Here is an 18,115-nt window from a genome sequence, read left to right as displayed (position 1 = left end):
TGAAAGGTGACTCTGGAGAAACACTGATAAGGGCAAACAAAACCCCGTCAGCTTCAGAGCTCTGTGCTGGATGCCCAGAGAGAAGGCGGGCTGGGAGCGGCCGCTCCGTACGCCGAGGCCTTGTCTACACTACAGAGGTTTGCCGACGCAGGTTATTTCACCGCTGGTGCACGTCCTCACTACGCTGCTCGTGTCAGCGGAATGCATTCACGCCCCCACACAAGCAGTTGTGCACTGCACGCAGGGCGCTTTGGGGCAGGGTTGGCAACGCCTCCCGGGGCGGGCCCGGCGTCACACGATGGAGGTTCCTGGATCCCAGCGTTCCATGGGCATCCGACAGCCGCTTTCCAGCTGCCCCGTCAGCCAAACGGACATTGCTGAAGACAAACGCAGGAAGCCCACAGAAGTGGGGGGCGGCGGGGGGGAGGGACAGTGTGAGCGTGAGAGAGAGAAAGAGACGGTGATAGAGTGTGTGCTGGGGAACAGTGAGCGTGCCTGCACGCCGTCTCTTTAAGTTCAGACAGCATCTGGAAGCAACCCATCCTGGGTAGAAGCTGGTGCCCCGACAGCCGGTGTCCCCCTGTCTCCCAACCCCAGTGGCAGCGGGAGGGGGACACCCTAACATCAGCCCCCGCCTCCCTCCCCGGCTCTGCACACCACATCGGGAGGCTCTCCCTCCTCCGCCCCCCCAGCAGCAGCCCCCGCTGCTTGCAGGCCCGCATAGGAGAGCAGGACTGATTCCCTCCGCGTTTTCCCACAGCCTCCACCCCCTCCCCTGTAGTCCAGGCAGGCGGGGAGCCCGTTTGCAGCTGGGAGCTGCGTGCTCGGTGGGCAGTAGCTGTATGAGCTCCACGCTGAGTGACTTCAAATCTTCCCCGGGCTCTGAAAGGGGCGTGCAGCTGGAGTGCGGGGCGGTGCAGCAGAGTTCCCACCCGTGAGCAGCGTGGGCCCTGTGGGCTAGCTCCGGGAGCCCAGTTACCACACAGGGCATCTACCCTGACGCTGCGTCACTCTCATTTTGCCGCCTGAAGCTCTGCGTCTCTTGTCAAGGCGGTTTTATTTTGTCGCCAAAGCAAGGCCGACTTGTCGGCAGGGGGAGAGCGCTGGAGCGTGTCCCCCGCCGCTGTTTTGTTGCCAAAAGCTGGCTTGTGGCGACAAAACTCTGCAGGGTAGACCAGCCCTGACCCGCTCCAGTCCTACCACCTCAGCCGTGGCCGGCTAGGACTGGGACAGCAGAACGTCTGGGAGCTACAGGAGGCCGTGAGCAGCCAAGGGACAAGAATGCAAATACATGACTGAGTCCAACTGAACCACCTGCTGATAAACCACCTCTGTATCCTGGGTGTCTCCTTCTCTCTCTCGACTGCTGGACTCTGCCTCTTATTTACCAGCACCTTGGCCCATCCACACCCTAGGCGCTGTATTGCCGTAAGCAGACAGTCACCTGTGTGAAAGAGCGGAGGCTGAAGGGTAAAGCGGCCTGACGCTGCCTGAGGAGAGAGGCAGGTGAACCAAGCGGCCTCGGGATGTTGCCCTGGGGCATTGAACAACCAAGTTTGTTCTTTCACTGTAAGTTCTTAAACAGGGCCGCCTCCCGTGTCCCGCCTGGCTACAGGAGGGCCAGGTGGCTGCAGATGAGTGGCATGATCAATAGGCTTTTGTGCACTTACATTACTGTCGTGGGTGTGGCAGGGGCCCAGGGGAGGGAAGTGTAAATGCGGCACAGCCTCGGTTTGCAGGCTCCTGATAAGTCCGAGGTGAATCATCCCCTTTATTTTATTTGAGCAGCCGGTAGAGACTGAGGAAAGGAGCAGCAGGGTCTGACAGAGACAGTCGTGTCTTTGTGTGCTGCGGGATCTCCGCAGAGGGGAAGGGTGGTCTGATGGCAGACGCACAGGCCTGGCACGCAGGAGATGGGTGTCCTAGGCCCAGCTCTGTCACTGACCTGTTTTATGACCTGGATTAATTCAGCGTCTGCTGTGTTAATAATATTCGTTAGTGTTGGCACTCATCATTCCTGAGTGTGTGAGTACCCATTGCTTGGACCCTGTGCTGAGCTTGCATGTCCATCCAGTCCAGTATCCTGCCTCCCCGCAGCGGCTGGTACTAGCTGCTTCAGAGGCAAGTATAAAAGGGATAATGATGGAAGACCGTTTATATACCTCTGTCACGGCTTCTCTTATTAGCTTCCTCTCCATACTAAACACTTCTAATCTTCCCAGTGTCTCATACAGAAATTTCTCCGGGCTTTTAATCCTGGTCATAGCTTGTGTCTGAATCTCATCTAAATCTTCAGGGTCTATTTTGGAGACATTCTGATCAGATTTCAGGCCAGGATTGCAGCTGGAGACACACGACTGCATGACATTATAATGTTTCCCAGCCCATTCTTCAGCCCTCCAACATTAGGTTTGGTTTTTGAATGTTGCTGGCAAGAGGTTTTCATGGAGTTGTTCACAGTTGGTGAAATCCTGGCCCCAGAGAGACGAGCAGTTTTGTCAGTGATTTCAGCAGGGCCCTGACACCCGGGGTGATTGTCTGAGTGCTTAGAATTAGGTTTTTACAACTCAGCAATGTCTGCTTCCAATGAGACATAAAAATGCCCATACTGGGCCAGACCAATGCTCCATCGGGCCCAGTATCCTGTCTGCTCACAGTGGCCGGTGCCAGGTGCTTCAGAGGAATGAACAGAGCAGGGCAATTATCGAGTGATCCATCCCCTGTCGTCCAGTCCCAGCTTCTTGCACTCTGACATTTAAGGACACCCAGAGCATGGGGTTGCATTCCTGACCTTCTTGGCTAGTAGCCATTGATGGACCTATCCTCCATGAATTTATCTAATTCTTTTTTGAACCCTTTTATACTTTTGGCCTTCACAACATCCTCTGGCAATGAGTTCCACAAGTTGACTGAGTGTTGTGTGAAAGAGTACTTCCTTCTGTTGGTCTAAACCTGCTGCCTATTCATTTCATTGGGTGACCCCTGGGTCTTGTGTTAAGTGAAGTGGTAAATAACCTCCTTAATCACTTTCTCCACACTCTTTACGATCGTATAGACCTCTAGCATATCCCCCCCTTAGTTGTCTCTTTTCTAAGATGAACTATATCTATATTGAGATGGGGCAACCAAAACTATGGCACATAGTATTCAAGGTGTGGGTGTACCATGGATTTTTAAAGAGGCAATACGATATTTTCTGTCTTATTATCTATCCCTTGCCTAATGGTTCCTAACTTTCTGTTAGCTTTTTTGGCGGTTGCTGCACATTGAGTGGATGTTTTCAGAGAACTCTCCACAGTGGCTCCAAGATCTCTTTCTTGAGTGGTAACAGCTAATTTAGACCCCATCCTTTTGTACGAATAGTTGGGATTACGTTTTCCAACGTGCATTACTTTGCATCTGAATTTCATCTGCCATTTTGCTGCCCAGTATCTACGGTAAGAATTTACATGGAGTGCAAATATTTGTTAACAGGCCCTTCAACCTATCAGAGAAAGGTCTAAGACAGGATTTATGAGGAGAGGCTGAGGGAACTGGGCTTGTTTAGTCTGCAAAAGAGAAGAATGAGGGGGTATTTGATAGCGGCCTTTAACTACCTGAAAGGGGGTTCCAGGGAGGATGGGGCTAGGCTGTTCTTGGTGGTGGCAGATGACAGAACAAGGAGCAATGGTCTCAAGTTGCAGTGGGGGAGGTCTAGGTTGGACATTAGAAAAAAGTTTGTCACTAGGAGGGTGGTGAAGCACTGGAATGGGTTACCTAGAGAGGTGGTGGAATTTCCATCTTTAGAGGTTTTTAAGCTGAGGCTTGACAAAGCCCTGGCTGGGATGATTTAGCTGAGGTTAGTCCTGCTTTGAGCAGGGTGTTGGACTAGATACCTCCTGAGGTCCCTTCCAACTCTAATATTCTATGATTCTATGATCCAGTGGCTGGAAGTTGAAGCTAGCAGTTTTGTGAGCCCACTTTGCTATCTGCTTTGGACTTAACAACCTTGAGTATTCTGATATCGTCTGCACACTTGGCCACCTCACTGTTTACCCCTTTCCCCAGATCATTTATGGACATGTTGAACAGCACTGGTCCCAGTACAGATCCTTGGGGGAAGCTGAAATGCTGTTCCTTGCATATACCAATTTGCTACTCAATTGTCTGCCTTAACCAGGTCTTCTAATACAAGCCGATGAGTAGCTGGGACCTCCTCACCACACCTCTGTACCTAGGCCAGGCAGTCCTTCTGTCTTGGTCCAATGCCCTGCATCATATGCAAAACAGCTGCAATCCTCTGGAAGAGCTGCTGTGTACTTTGTTAGGTCTAGGCAGGCAAACAGATTGTGTCAGTAAGGACGGACTCCTGTGTCAGAGATCCCCCTGAGCCACTCCCCATGGAGGAAGTCGCCACTTATACTCAGAGGGACCTCAGATGGTAGAGAACCTCAAACATGTGAGGGAAGGAGAGAGCCAGCCCGGCTTGAATGGAGGTTCCAAGACAGCAAAGAGGTGGCATGGATGTGCTTGGGAGGTGGGGGAAATTCCTGTGATCCCACGGAAAGAAGGAAGAAGCTAGGTGTGTTCCCCCATGGGCTATTTTGCATAGGCCCCAGAAATCCCAAGGCCAGTCCTGAGAGACGGGGAAATGTGATGATCCTCTCTCTGCTCCTGACGGGTATTGAGAACATCTCACTGAGGAAGAGTCAGTCCAGAGAAGTTTCTTTATCTTCCCTTCTCTGGGTTCTGTTGGAGATTTTCTAACGCTTGCTTCTCCCCCCGTAGCTCTCCAATGATAGTGGGTGTGTGTGTGCATGCCTGTCTCAGAAATCAAGCAGCTGAGATGAAAAGTACACCCTTGAATGTTTATTTTCTACACTCTTCCTTGTACAGTGCATAACCCCGTAGCTGCTCCAAGGGAAACACCTCATCAGCCACGCAGCAGGGCTTGTTCTGGTCTCTGGCATGAGGCATGTATCAGGAAGAAGCCTGGAGGATACACAGCAAGAGAACCAAAGTCCTGAAGGGAGGGTGGCTTCATAGGGCGCTACAACCACTCAGAACAGCCGCAGCAGACGAGGGGAACACCTGCAGAGGATCCTAGTGCTGGGGTGACTCTAAGGTGAAAACGTCTCCAGGGGCACGGACCGGGTTGGGGAAGGAGAGCAGCATGGAAAGAGTTAACAATAAATCAAGGCAGGCAGGGTCCTGAGAAGCTCAGCTCTGTAATTCCCTTACGGGAGAGCTGACAAGCTGGTTAGACGCTGTGTGCCGGGTACCGGCTCTCCAAAACATGCCAAGGCTATGATTATTTCTTATTTGTACAGCAGCAGGACCTCGCGGCCCGCGTCATGGGGTCAGGGCCCCAAATGTTCTACACGTAGAATTCACGCCCTTTGCTTTGCTATGTCCTGGTAAAGGGCATCTCACTAAACACACACACACCCCTCTCGACAACAGTCACAAAGCAGGCGTGCCTGCCAGGATCTGTGTCTCCGGCACACGGCACACAGACACAGATGTCGTGTGCATGCACACTCGACGGAGTGACGACTGCGTCAGCCGAGTGGTGCATCTTAGTGGCACAGCACACACACACACACACACACACACACCACACACACACACACACACACAGAGTTTCTTATTCTTAATTTACAGCAGGAATGAAGCTCTTGACCGGTAAGCATCTGCAGGCAGCTAAAAAAAGAGCAGAGCGTGAAGCTGGGTCTATGGCTCGCATCCTAGCCCCCCGCAGAGAAGCGCCAGGGTGGGGCGAGGCTGAAGGACTCCTCCCCACGCCTCACAGCCCGTTCACCAGATGGGCGCAGAGCAGGCTGGCCGAAAGGCCGACGGCCATCGTCGCGTAGCCGCTGGCCGCGCTGCCGGCCCCGTTGACGTTGCAGAGGTTGGTGCTGCAGCAGGAGACGTTCCGCCTGCCCACGGTGAAGTCTTGATACGACGGCGTGCACGAGGCAGTGCACTCCTTGTTGATGATACTGAAAAGGCCCACCACATCTGGACAGGAGACAAAATGGTTTCACTGAGGGGGGAGGGGTCGCGGAAAGAGTCTAGGGGGGGGGCTTTTTGCTGTCCCCCCCCCCCTACATCGCCAACCCTGACCTGGACATCCACCTCGCCAGAGCCACCAAGAAGCCCGGGGGGGGGGGGGGGGGGGGGGGGGAAGGGGAGGGCAATTTGCTTTGGGCTGTGTAGCTGAGAGGGCCCCCCCCCCCCCCCCCCCCCCGAGTGGCCTTGAGACCAGACACTGGGCCAAATCTGAGGGAGTGGCCCTGCAAACCGGTGCATGGGGCCGCAGCACCGCTCAGGTCCGGGGGTCCATGACGGGGGCGGCTGGGCCAAACCCGATTGGTGCGGCAACCCTGAATTGCACCAGGCTGCAACGCCTGTGTGTGGGGCGGGATCCCTTTCCCTTCACTCTCCTGGCCCTGCAGGAGGGGTAGGGCTGGGATAGCGGAGTACGGGACGTGGCGCCTGACCCGGGAGGGGAGCTGGGCTGGAAGCAGGGGTGCTCGTCTCACCTCACTGGAGGGACGACTGGGATTGTGGGACCCTTTGCTGGGAGGGGGATCTGTGATGGGTGCTGCTCAGTGAGCCCCCCCTCCAGCAGGGTGACCAGGTAGCAAGTATGAAAAATCAGGTGGAGGCACTAGGCAACTGTATGCGACTAAGCCCCGAATAGCAGGACTGCCCCTATAAAATCAGGACATCTGGTCACCCTGCCCTCCAGGGACATGAAAGGATCTTTAAAAGGTGATTTGTCTCCCAGGACAGAGACGGGCTGTTCTGCATTTCCTAGCCTGTCTTCCCCTCTCACTTAAAGGACTGAGGGCCTCTAACTTCAGGCACAAGACAGGGCAGGGTCGGGAGACAGAGAGCTGGGGGGAGCCGAGCGAGGAGGGGGGATTTGTAATGGATTGATCTAGGGAGAGGAAGGGAAGAGGGAACAGGGCCGGGGGCTGGGGAGGGATGCTAGCACTGTGCAAAGCATGCGGTTTTGTGTGTCTTTCTCTTCTTCTTCCATGTTTGGATTAAACAAAAAAATAAAACCTAGTAAAGAGTTTACACACACACACACAGTGTAACGATGGGTGTCCCCCCAAAAGACAACATGCAATGGGGTGGGTGACCTGAGTCAAACGTTTGGGAATCACTGCACGTGAGCGGGGGATTCTAAGGCACCACCGCAGCCACGTCTCCCTGAATTGAATCAGTCCGGGCAATTCATAATTGCGACCACTAGACGGAGTCTAGGCAAAGGAGTGACACAGGGAAGGGAAAGTTGCATTTTGTGGGTGAATTGGCTTGTAAAAAAAACCCCGTTTAATTGCGTGTGCTTGTTTAGATCATAGCATGGAAATCCTTTGCCTTTCTATAGCGCCTTTAGCCATGGATTTCAAAGCATTATCGTTATAAATTATAACTCCAGAGACGCCACGCAGGGATTGGGACACCAGTGTGGTAAGCACTGTACAGTCTCAGGGTATGAGACAGTCCCGGCTCCTCCGTTGTAAACAGGTTTAGCCAGACAGCACCCTTCTGAGCTAATGGAGTATTGTTATCCCCATTTTACAGATGAGGAGTGGAGTAATACGGGGCTAAGCAATTTGCCAGAGACACACAGGGGATCAGATTCAAAGCTGAACAATATAAATTGGTGTAACTTAAACTTTTTCTTGGGCCCTTAGTGTGTAAGTCACAACCGTTCAGGCATCCATACACATAGGTACGTCAGTGAAAGTAGGGCTAAGTATAGATCAGCCCTAAGAGCCTGTCTACGTCTGAAACACGCAACTGAAGGGCCGCAGTTTCAGTGTAGATATTATCAGCGCCAACGGGAGGGGTTCACCTCTCACTGTAGTTAATCCACATCCCCGAGAGGAGGTAGCTAGGTTGATGGAAGAGTTTTTCCACTGACCTAGCACTGTCTACACCAGGGGGAGGGGTAGGTGAGTATAGCTACATCTCTCAGAGGTGAGGAGTTTTCACATTCCTGTGAGAGGTAGCTAGGCTGACGTAAATTCCCAGTGTAGACCAGCTCTATGTTAAGTCCTCTTCTGGGACCAGGTCTACGCTACAGAGTATGTCACTCCGGGGTGTGAAAAATCCACACCTCGGGGCGATGGAGTTGTACTGACCTAAGCTCCCATGTAGACAGAGTAATGTTGGCAGGAGAGCTTCTCCCATCGGCATAGCTCCCAGCTCTTGCAGAGGTAGATTAGCTCTTCTTCTTGTCAGTGCAGGACCATCGTCACTTAAGCGCTACTGCGCCGATGCAGTGTATTTACTGTAGACCTGCCCCCTGTCTGGCCAGGTGAGTTAATGAAAGAACCAACAACACAGAACTCTTGAGTCCTGACTCCTGGTGTCCTTGTTCTAACCATTAAACCATACAGCCTTCCTGTCTAACCTGGGGAAGTTGTGTGTGAAAGAAAGACTTAACCGATGATATGAATGTTCCTCCAACAGGTAATTTCTCAAGCTAGATCTGCTTTCAGTGTCCCCAGGCTTCCTCCACACCGAAGTCAATGGCGCAGTGCTGATTTATACTCGCTAAGGATCTGTCCCAGAGACTCCCAGAAACAGACAGGCAGAGAGGCCTGGGTTGGGCTTTACAATACAAATATAACCCCCCCTTCTTCTTCTGGGCACTGGGGAAGGACTGGTTTCTGCAGAGCGGCTCAGTGAGCACTAAGCAGCATTGTTAGCGTCCTGCCTTTCCTGCTTAAACTGGAAGTCGAGCTGAAGGCCTTTCACCCTCACCAATTCCCAGTCAGCCTTTCTCCTCCTGTAGCGCGCGTGCCTTTAAGTGACCTGGCAGTGATACCCCGACAGGAATCTCTGAAAGGCTGCAATGGAAGGGTGTGTGTGTGTGTGGGGGGGTCTGTTTGCACATCCTAGGGGATGTCTCTGTGTTAGCCCCTTTGGTGTCTGATGCCAAACCAGGACTTTGCCTCCCCAAAGCCTCCGCTTACTGATCACATCCGTCTTGCACGCCGTCGAGGAGCTGGCACAGGTCGTATTTGTCAGACATTTGGAGTTGCTGAGCTGCGTCTGGCACGTGTAACATTGCAAAGAACCACCTGCGGGAGAGGGAGCTGTGTTAGAAGGGAATGCAATGCGGAGAACCTCACGCACACTAACAAGCAGATGGGGCGAAAACAGTGGAAACCGTGGCTTAAAAGAACCCCCCCCCCACACACACACCTCTTTATCATGGATCACACCCCAGAGAGTCGTGCGTAGGGAGAAGAGTTGAGGCATATTCCCTCTAAATATTTTCAAGAATAAGGACTACCAAGGAGAGAACAGTTTATTAAAGATGAGTGTTATTGGGATGTGAGAGCCTGGACCATTTCTTCCTAAGTTTGATAACACCTAGCACCCCGGCCTTCGTTCCGATCCTGACTGCAGCCCCCAGGAGCTCTGGAAATAACAATCAGACATCAATGTTGAACTTAACCGGGATGGATGGAGGAAGCCCCAAAAGGCATGGATTGATCTGATGTTCGTGTGTCAGTGTCATAACTTGTGACACCTGCTCTCTGGCAACCTTTTGGAGCACAGAGTCCATACAGCCCCTTCATTTTAAGGCCCGGCTTGACAAAGCCCTGGCTGGGATGATTTAGTTGGACTTGGTTCTGCTTTGAGCAGGGGGTTGGATTAGGTGACCTCCTGAGGTCCCGTCCAACCTTCATCTTCTATGAGTCTATGATCTCCCTCTGGAAATGAATCCCGGAGGGTGGAATGGTCCTGAGTGAATTTAAAGAGTTCATACGCCTGGGAGTGTAGGACATCCCCAGGAGAGCCGGACACAACACCACATGTTTCCACAGCACCGTTAATGGCGTTGAACAGAGGCCATGGCGCAAGTGCAGACAACCACAGTCTAACGCCCAGCTCCTCAATGGCATTTTGATGCCTACCAATGGGAGTTAGGCACCTAAAAAACTCGTAAAAGGAAGAATATTCTGTGAAGGGTGCAACTGCCGGTCTATGTTACCCAGCTGCATCCTACGCACTGCATAAACCTCACAACATGGGGGGAGGGGGAGAGGGGGGGAATATGATTTTTAACCCATTCCTCGCCAGGCCCGCACTGACCCTGCAGGAAGCTAGAAGGGCTGGAGCTTCCACCGTAGGTCCGTCTGCACCAACTCTGGTGAGTTCATCGCCCCATCTCGATCTCACGCAGGCACTTATCTGGCCTTCGCTCAGCACCATCTCTGAGCGCCTCGGCTTTAATGCTCGTGCCCTGGCAACGCCCCCTTATCTCCCTTTCGCCGACGGGGAGCGGAGGCACACAGAAGCCACGTGACGTGCCCCAGGATGCGCAGGAAGCCTGTGGCAGAGCAAGGAGTGGAACCCGGGCCTATCACCCTTACCCCGGGACCGTCCTTCCTCTCCGAGCGCAGAATCTCAGGGAATTTCTGTTGTGTGGCTGCCCTGCCCACCCTTGGCTTTGACTCACCAGCAGAACAGCCCAGGGAGGAGAATCCCAGTGGCACAAAGTTCTTCCTGCTCCCAGGCTGGAGAGCAGGGGCATGCCCCAGGGGCCTGGGGAGACACACTGATTCAGCCACCTCCTTTGGCGGGACTCCTATTAAAGCTGCCCTCCTCGCTGAAGCCCCACAGGAGGATGGTGATGGTATTGTTAGGTGGTCTTCCCTTAGGGGGGTCCCTACCCCCTTGGGTGTAGCTCTCCCCATGGGATCTGAGCTGGGAATTCACCCCCCCTCACCTGTGCACAGTGCGTTTCTTGAGCCCCATAACCTGCAATGGCTTTTCTGTGTGTTTATGGAGGGGTTGATTATTCCCAGGATCGAAGGCAATGACCCCCAGGATTATCATGAATCCCGGAAGCTGATTTAACCACACGCTGACTTTGCAATGGTCCCCTTGGTTCGCAGGCTTGGCTCAATGGGAGCGGAGCTCACGGATCTGGGGCAACATCCTGGCCTGACGTTGCACGGTGCAGGGTGGCTGCCTTTGGCGGTGTTCGTGGGATGATGATGCGTAATAACAACGTGGCTGCAGTGCCGACTGGCTGCAGTCAGGCTCAGAGGGCCAGTCTGCTAGCAGCGGTATACACGAATGAACCAAAGACTGCCCCAGAGAGCTCAGCCCCTCATGTGTCTCTCAGCAGTGACTGGATGTAGTGCAGAGCTGTAGAAGTGCGCGTGCCCTGTTCGATTGGCCAGTCAAGGCAGTATGGCTGCTATTGAACATTTTCTATCCAAAATACTGATAAAAGTCCCAAACAATCTGCCTACCGCCCATTCCCTTGAGAGGCTGTCCCAGGACCCAAGAGATCTGGCAGGTTGCTTTCCCAGCTATTCAGCCTACATTTTCCCTGTCTTATTCCGTCTCATTACGGTTTGCCATCTTAAACCGTTCCACTCCCGCAGATCTCTGTAGGCATTTCACGTGCTCCCTTTGGTCTGACTTAGACACGCTAGACAGTCTTGTCTTTCCTCCCGATTCATTCTGTTGCTTGTCTCTAATCTCTCTCTGTTAATAAACCCCAGAGGCATCTGACGGCTTTTCAAAGAGATTCCGCCCCAAGCAGTAAGAAAAGCAGCCCGTAAACTGAAATCTCCTGTAGTATGCAGCAGGGGAAATGCAAAGGAAAGATTAGAGTAGTGGGGCATTCAGATCAACTGGAAATGAGGGTAGTGTAGATGGAGAGATAGTTTCTAGACATGAGCGGTCATTTTACATCCCAACCACATTAACTCCCATCAGGAAAGCAGAAGATCATCTTTATCCTTATATGAACCACTCTGCTGTCCTGGAGAACGCCAATACACCAGGGAGGATGGTGCTAGGCTGTTCACACTGGTGGCAAGTGACAGAACAAGGAGCAATGGTCTCAAGTTGCAGTGGGGAAGGTCTAGGCTGGGTATTAGGAAAAATGTTTTCACTAGGTGGGTGGTGGAATCTACATAGATCACAGAATATTAGAGTTGGAAGGGACCTCAGGAGGTATATAGTCCAACCCCCTGCTCAGAGCAGGACTAACCTCAGCTAAATCATCCCAGCCAGGGCTTTGTCAAAACGCAGCTTAAAAACCTCTAAGGATGGAGATTCCACCACCTCCCTAGGTAACCCATTCCAGTGCTTCACCACCCTCCTAGTGACAAAGTTATTCCTAATATCCAACCTAGACCTCCCCCACTGCAACTTGAGACCATTGCTCCTTGTTCTGTCATCTGCCACCACTGAGAACAGCCTAGCTCCAGCCTCCCTGGAACCCCCTTTCAGGTAGTTAAAGGCTGCTATCAAATCCCCCCTCATTCTTCTCTTTTGCAGACATCCTTGAAGGTTTTTAAGGACTCACTTAATGAAGCCCTGGCTGGGATGATTTATTTGGGTTGGTCCTGCTTTGAGCAGGGATTTGGACTAGATGACCTCATGAGGTCCCTTCCAACCCTCATCTGCTATGATTCTACGTGGAGCTGGAACCAGTGACTTCGGTATTTCTTTCCTTGATGCACACTCCCTAGTCATGTCTCCATCCACCTCTCTAGCGGTTTATCTTGGCAATACATTTATGGGTTGGGGTACTGAGAAATCTCCTGGGTGTCTTACCTGGCTCTGTGCACAGGACGGCAGCAAGCAGGATGACCAGAAAAGTCTTCATCTTTGGAGGACGAGTCAAGCCCACAGAATTCAGGAAACCTTGTCCTGCAGTGCTTTTATATCCCGGTTCAGTTATCTCATCAACCACAAGGGGCTGGGTGGTTTCACTGGTTAATCGCTCCCTTCAGGACCAACTGGTTCTTTGTCACGGCACGGATATTTATGATCCACGCCCCACCTCTGTATACCTGTCCCTGTCTTTGTCCCACCAGACGCTCAGATACTTCCCTCCCCCTCACTGCTCATTTCCTCATTGTCCAGCAAGCTAGGGCGAATCGTTCGCATCTCAGTGGAGAAAAATAAAGCACCCAGGAGCCAGGATGGCTTTCTTTTGATGACACTCCCTGGGTGGGTGAGATTTTTGCCGCTCATGCATGACTAATCCTCCACGAAAGCTGCACCCTCCCTGCCATCATAACCAAGGGCATGGACTTTAAACTAAACACAGGTTCATTCTTTAACAAATTCTCCAGGTGTCTCTCCAGTACGTCAGGCCTTTCTAAACCCACCTGCAGCACGTGAGAAATCGCTTGGGCTCTTTGCAGAACGTGGGAGACGAATGAAATTTCATTCACGTTTCCTAGGGGAAAATCCCCAAATTCTCTGGTTTATCCAAAAGTGGCTGCTGCCCAGTCTACGCCCTCAGAGAATAAGCAAGCTCCCTCTTGGATGGCAAGCTGGGAAGAAAGACAGGAGAACTTTTAGGCCTTTGTATACTAAATGGGGGGCTCCACTGAGTGGAGGGTACAGTGCTCAGGACACTCAGCCAATTACATGGGATGGGAAAGTCCCCACCATCACCGGCAGCCACCAAGAAGGAAGGATAAAAACCCTGCTGCTGAACGACAGGAAAGGGATGGTAAAGACCCCGTCTGAGCAGCCAGAAGGGGAAAGACCTGAAGAACGGAGAGCTGTTCTGAAGTCACAATAGCAGACATGGTTCTGACTCTCCGAACACAGTCATTCAGTGCTTGCTCCATCTGTGTCCCGGGAAAGTCGCTGAGAGTCCGGGTGCTTTGCCTGTCAGTGGGGACTGAGATCTTTGTGTGTTAACGCCAAGATCAGTCCACACCTGAAGGAAGTGAGACACGTTGTGACGGTGTCTGGATTCGGGGTGACCATTTGTAATATTACTGATATCAATATTGCAAAATGATAACAAATCTCACAAAAACATGCCATGTATGATAGCCTTGGAAAAACGATGATTTACTGAATATGGTAAACTTATCTATACATGTGTGTCATCTGTGTGTTGTACACTACAAATACGTCTGATATTCTTACCTAAAACTTGTGCTGTTCTACTCAGTTACACCCCCAGGCAGATTAGTGTCATCACTGAAGATTCATTGAGGGCCATACAATGAATCCGGGGAGAAAAGCCATGGGCCGCGCCTCTGATTCATCAGCACATGTAGGGACATGCCTGTGATCATGAGAACTGCAAGAGCTTTTCCCTACCCATGTGCTGTGAGCGAGTGTTTGGAACAAGCCAAAAGCTGTTGGGAGTGGACGGGAACCCTTCTCGCTTTGTACTCGGAACAGGCTTGATTTGCCCTCCTTGCATTATGTAAGCAGGGGATAGTTCCCGCTGTCGTGGGGCACTTTCCTGGCTTATACACCACCCCGTGGAATTGGTCAGCGAAAAGGTCTGGGTCCTCGCTCCCATTCTCTTTACCCAGAGGCCTGCCTGATCGCGAGGGCTCCCCTCCCGCTCTGGTGGAGTCCTTGCAACCCCGACAAGTCCGGGCCCAGGAGTCCTGGGGGCTTGACCCCCGGTCTTGTCACGGCCACGTAGGGCCTTTTTGGCTTGAGGGCCACAGATATCATTTTTACACCCCTGAAGGGCCCCCAGTCTATCGACTCATAACAAACGTATTGACGACTAAGGACGGCAAATCACCACGTATTTAAAGTGAACCGTTTGATGCCACTGTGCTCATTTTTGCATTCACTATTTTACACCGACAAATGACTCTCAGTGTGTCACACACTCACCGACAAAGCACTGGTGTCGATGAGTGACTGTCTCTACACACTGACACACAGGGCCTGGCAGCTAAGTCACGGTGGGTGATAAACCGGAAGGCCCTGATTTTTAGAGTCCTGCCCCTCTTCAAGCCTGGTGGGTCCTGGCTGTTCCACTGGCTGCCCCCCGCTCCCACTGCAGCCAGATGGAGGGAGTTCAGTGAGGAGGCTGCCTCCTCGCTGATCTCCCGGTCTCGTCCCCCTGGCTGCAGCAGGGAAACCGCAGGCGTCCTGTAGCCCCGTGCGCTCCACCTGGGTCCCTGAGCAATTACTCCTTTCTGCAGCCAGGGAGACTGGAGATCAGTGCTGCCCTCCCTCTGTCACCAGCAGGGACCCCAGCACCTCGGGACCCAGGCAGAGCGCTTTGCCGTGCCCCTTGCTACAGCCAGGGGAGTGGAGCGCTGATCTGCCGTCCCCTTGGGTGCAGCCAGGAGCCTGCACCCGTCTTGTAGCCCCGCGGCAACGTGCTCTGCCTGGGTCCATGGGCAGCGTCTCCCTTCTGCAGCCAGCGGGAGGGGAGCAGCGGGCCACTTTGAAAGACCCCACTGGCCACTTTTGGCCCCCGGGCCAGAGGTTGGGAACCACTGCGCTAGGCCATGAGAGAGGATGCCTTTATTTAACACTAGAAATGAGCGACTCTATTAGGAATAAATGGAAGTGAACTCCTGTGTAAATCTGTGGCTGTATTCCCTGAAAGCACAGGCTTTCTTAATGCAGCCAAGGACTTTTCTGGCCATCGGAATTTGGCAATTTAGGACCCTCTCAATCTCCTGACAGAACATCCCGTTCCAGGACGCAGGTGAAAACCGGAGCGAGTCCGTTTCCCAGGCCCGTGAAAAAGTGCATGGAGAAGGGGAGTGCAAGATCACAGAACCAACGCATGAAGGAGGCCGCCTGGGTGTGTGGAGCCCGGTTTTGCTGGGTCTGATGCAGCTGATGAGCGGTCAGGATTGCGAGACTCTTATCAGCAGAGGGGGGAGGTGGAACCAGTTTTCTTTCAGGAGTTTCTCTGCCGGGTCACCCCTGATCTGAGTGGGATGGAGGCTGATGGTTTCAGGCCAAAGCTGCTTACCCAGTCCAGGCTGTGATGGCGTAAGGGGCGTCTCCAGCATGAGAGACAATCACTTTTTGACTGGCACTTTCCGAACAGTCACTTTCTCTCTTGTGGCACCTCTGGTGTAATGTAAGGTGCTGCTTTTGGCTGATCTCCCACAGGCAGTGCATAGGTAGGAAGGAGGATCTAGCAGACAAGACACCAAGAGTTGGGTTCAATTAATGGATCTGCCACAGGCCATGTGTTTGACCTGGGGGCAAATTGCTCTCTCCACCCTCTGCTTCTGTTCATCATCTGTGGAGGTGGGGTGACGGGGAGGTGCTCTGGCACCATGGGAAGGAAGGCCACATAAGTACCTCTGTACTCACTAGATGGGTCGCTTGCTTGTCTGTTTCCTCCGGTGCTGGGTGAGGCTTGATTGCTGAGTGACGTGCTCGATGCATTCAGAGCAGAGCTAGGCTTTCTACCCACAGGCATCCCGTGGCTGGTACCTGCCTAGTGGGTAGAGACAGTCCTCACAGCTGCCATCACAACAGGACCTTACGTAATTCAGGGTCACTAAAAAAACGCTTTCCCCCATCCTAGGTGAAGGTTAGTTTAGCTGGATTCCAACCTGCAGGCTGCATGTTTGCTTTAGTGAGCTGATCAGACAAGTTTTTCCATTCCTTGCACCATTCGCAGGCTTCTTAATTTAGATCAGTGTGAAAAGAACCAGGCTTCTTTCCAAATTCAATTTCCTACAGTTTCCTGCTTTCTTTAGGGCTAATTTCTCTATCTGGGAAACACAGCTCTTTTCCAATATAGGCTTGTGTGTGTCTGTGTGTGGGTGGGTGGGGGAGGGGGGCGTGGGCTATTCTTTTTGGGTTTTGCTTTCAGGAGGCGATGAGCTTTTTCTAATTCAATAAAGGGGGTGTCGGAGCTTGTACAGAATTTAGCATGTGCTCAGTAATTTCTGGATTGATAGTACAAAGTCAGCTGGTACAGCCCTTTGAAGTCAAAGGAAAAGCATCCTCACAGCCACCTTCTGCATGACAGCAGGCTGAAGGGGAGCGTATGCTCTGTGAAAAGCAGCTCCCTTTGGGAAAGTGTTTTGAGATCTTTAGATGGTCGGTGCTAGAGAAGTGACATGGGATGATAATGACAAATGACATGTTCCTTCCACAAGAGGACAGCAACAAACACACACACACCAGCCCATTACCAGCTCTCATGGCAGCATCTGTGTGTATCATAGAATCATGGAAGATGAGGGCTGGAAGGGACCTCAGGAGGTATCTAGTCCAACCCCCTGCTCAAAGCAGGGCCAACCCCAAATGAATCATCCCAGCCAGGGCTTTGTCAAGCTGCAGCTTAAAAACCTCTAAGGATGGAGATTCCACCACCTCCCTAGGTAACCCATCCCAGTGCTTCACCACCCTCCTAGTGAAAAACATTTTCCTAATATTCAACCTAGACCTCCCCCACTGCAACTTGAGACCATTGCTCCTTGTTCTGTCATCTGCCACCACTGAGAACAGCCTACCCCCATCCTCCCTGGAACCCCCTTTCAGGTAGGTAAAGGCTGCTATCAAATCTCCCCTCATTCTTCTCCTCTGCAGACTAAACAAGCCTAGTTCCCTCAGCCTCTCCTCATAAGTCCTGTGCTCCAGCCCCCTCATCATTTTTGTTGCCCTCTGCTGGACTCTCTCCAATTTGTCCACATCCTTCTTGCAGTGGGGGGCCCAAAACTGGACACAATACTTCAGATGAGGCCTCACCAGTGCCAAATAGAGGGAATAATCACTTCCCTCCATCTGCTGGCAATGTTCTGTCTAATGCAGTCCAATATGCTATTAGCCTTCTTGACAACCAGGGCACACTGCTGACTCATATCCAGCTTCTTATCCACTGTAACCCCCAGGTCCTTTTCTGCAGAACTGCTGCCTAGCTCGTCGGTCCCCAGTCTGCAGCTGTGCATGGGATTCTTCCATCCAAAGTGTAGGACCCTCCATTTGTCCTTGTTGAATCTCATCAGATTTTTTTTTGGCCCAATCCTCCAATTTGCCTAGGTCACTCTGTATCCTATCCCTGCCCTCCAGCATATCTACCACTCCCCCCAGCAAACTTGCTGAGGGTGCAATCTACCCCATCCTCCAGATCATTAATGAAGATGTTGAACAAAAACGGCCCCAGCACTGACCCCTGAGACACTCCGCTTGTGCCCGGCTGCCAGCTAGACATGGAGCCATTGATCACTACTCATTGAGCCCTATGCTCTAATCAGCTGTCTATCCACTTTATAGTCCATTCATCCAACCCATACTTCTGTAACTTGCTGATAAGAATACTGTGGGAGACTGTATCAAAAGCTTTGCTAAAGACAAGGTATATCACCTCCACCGCTTT

At 52.3% G+C, this 18,115-nt stretch overlaps 1 protein-coding gene across 1 annotated transcript; it reads right to left on the bottom strand.

Annotated features, from left to right (window-relative positions):
• Nucleotides 1-5,785: 5,785 nt before the first annotated feature.
• Nucleotides 5,786-12,646, bottom strand: LOC137141169 (prostate stem cell antigen-like). The gene is made up of 3 exons (XM_067530000.1): nt 12,595-12,646; nt 8,979-9,086; nt 5,786-6,000 (listed from the first exon to the last, which is right to left on the bottom strand). Exons 1-3 carry the CDS (start codon nt 12,644-12,646, stop codon nt 5,786-5,788), a joined length of 375 nt encoding a protein of 124 aa, XP_067386101.1.
• Between the last annotated feature and the right edge of the window lie 5,469 nt (nt 12,647-18,115).

Source organism: Emydura macquarii, unplaced genomic scaffold, assembly GCF_026122565.2.
Source record: "Emydura macquarii macquarii isolate MOO-44397 ecotype Brisbane River unplaced genomic scaffold, CSIRO-AGI_Emac_v2 contig_366, whole genome shotgun sequence".
NCBI classification, from domain to species: Eukaryota; Metazoa; Chordata; order Testudines; family Chelidae; genus Emydura; species Emydura macquarii.
The sequence above is the reverse complement of the archived record's forward strand: the minus strand, read 5'-3'. Positions and strand labels throughout refer to the sequence as shown.

What these genes read in the sequence shown, in the direction of transcription:
- LOC137141169 (XM_067530000.1), bottom strand. Translation starts at nt 12,646, where the DNA reads ATGAAGACTTTTCTGGTCATCCTGCTTGCTGCCGTCCTGTGCACAGAG. An exon ending in CGTCCTGTGCACAGAGCCAG is followed by an intron (nt 9,087 to 12,594) that starts GTAAGACACCCA and finishes CCTCTCCCGCAG; the next exon opens with GTGGTTCTTTGCAATGTTAC. An exon ending in GTGCAAGACGGATGTGATCA is followed by an intron (nt 6,001 to 8,978) that starts GTAAGCGGAGGC and finishes TCTCCTGTCCAG; the next exon opens with ATGTGGTGGGCCTTTTCAGT.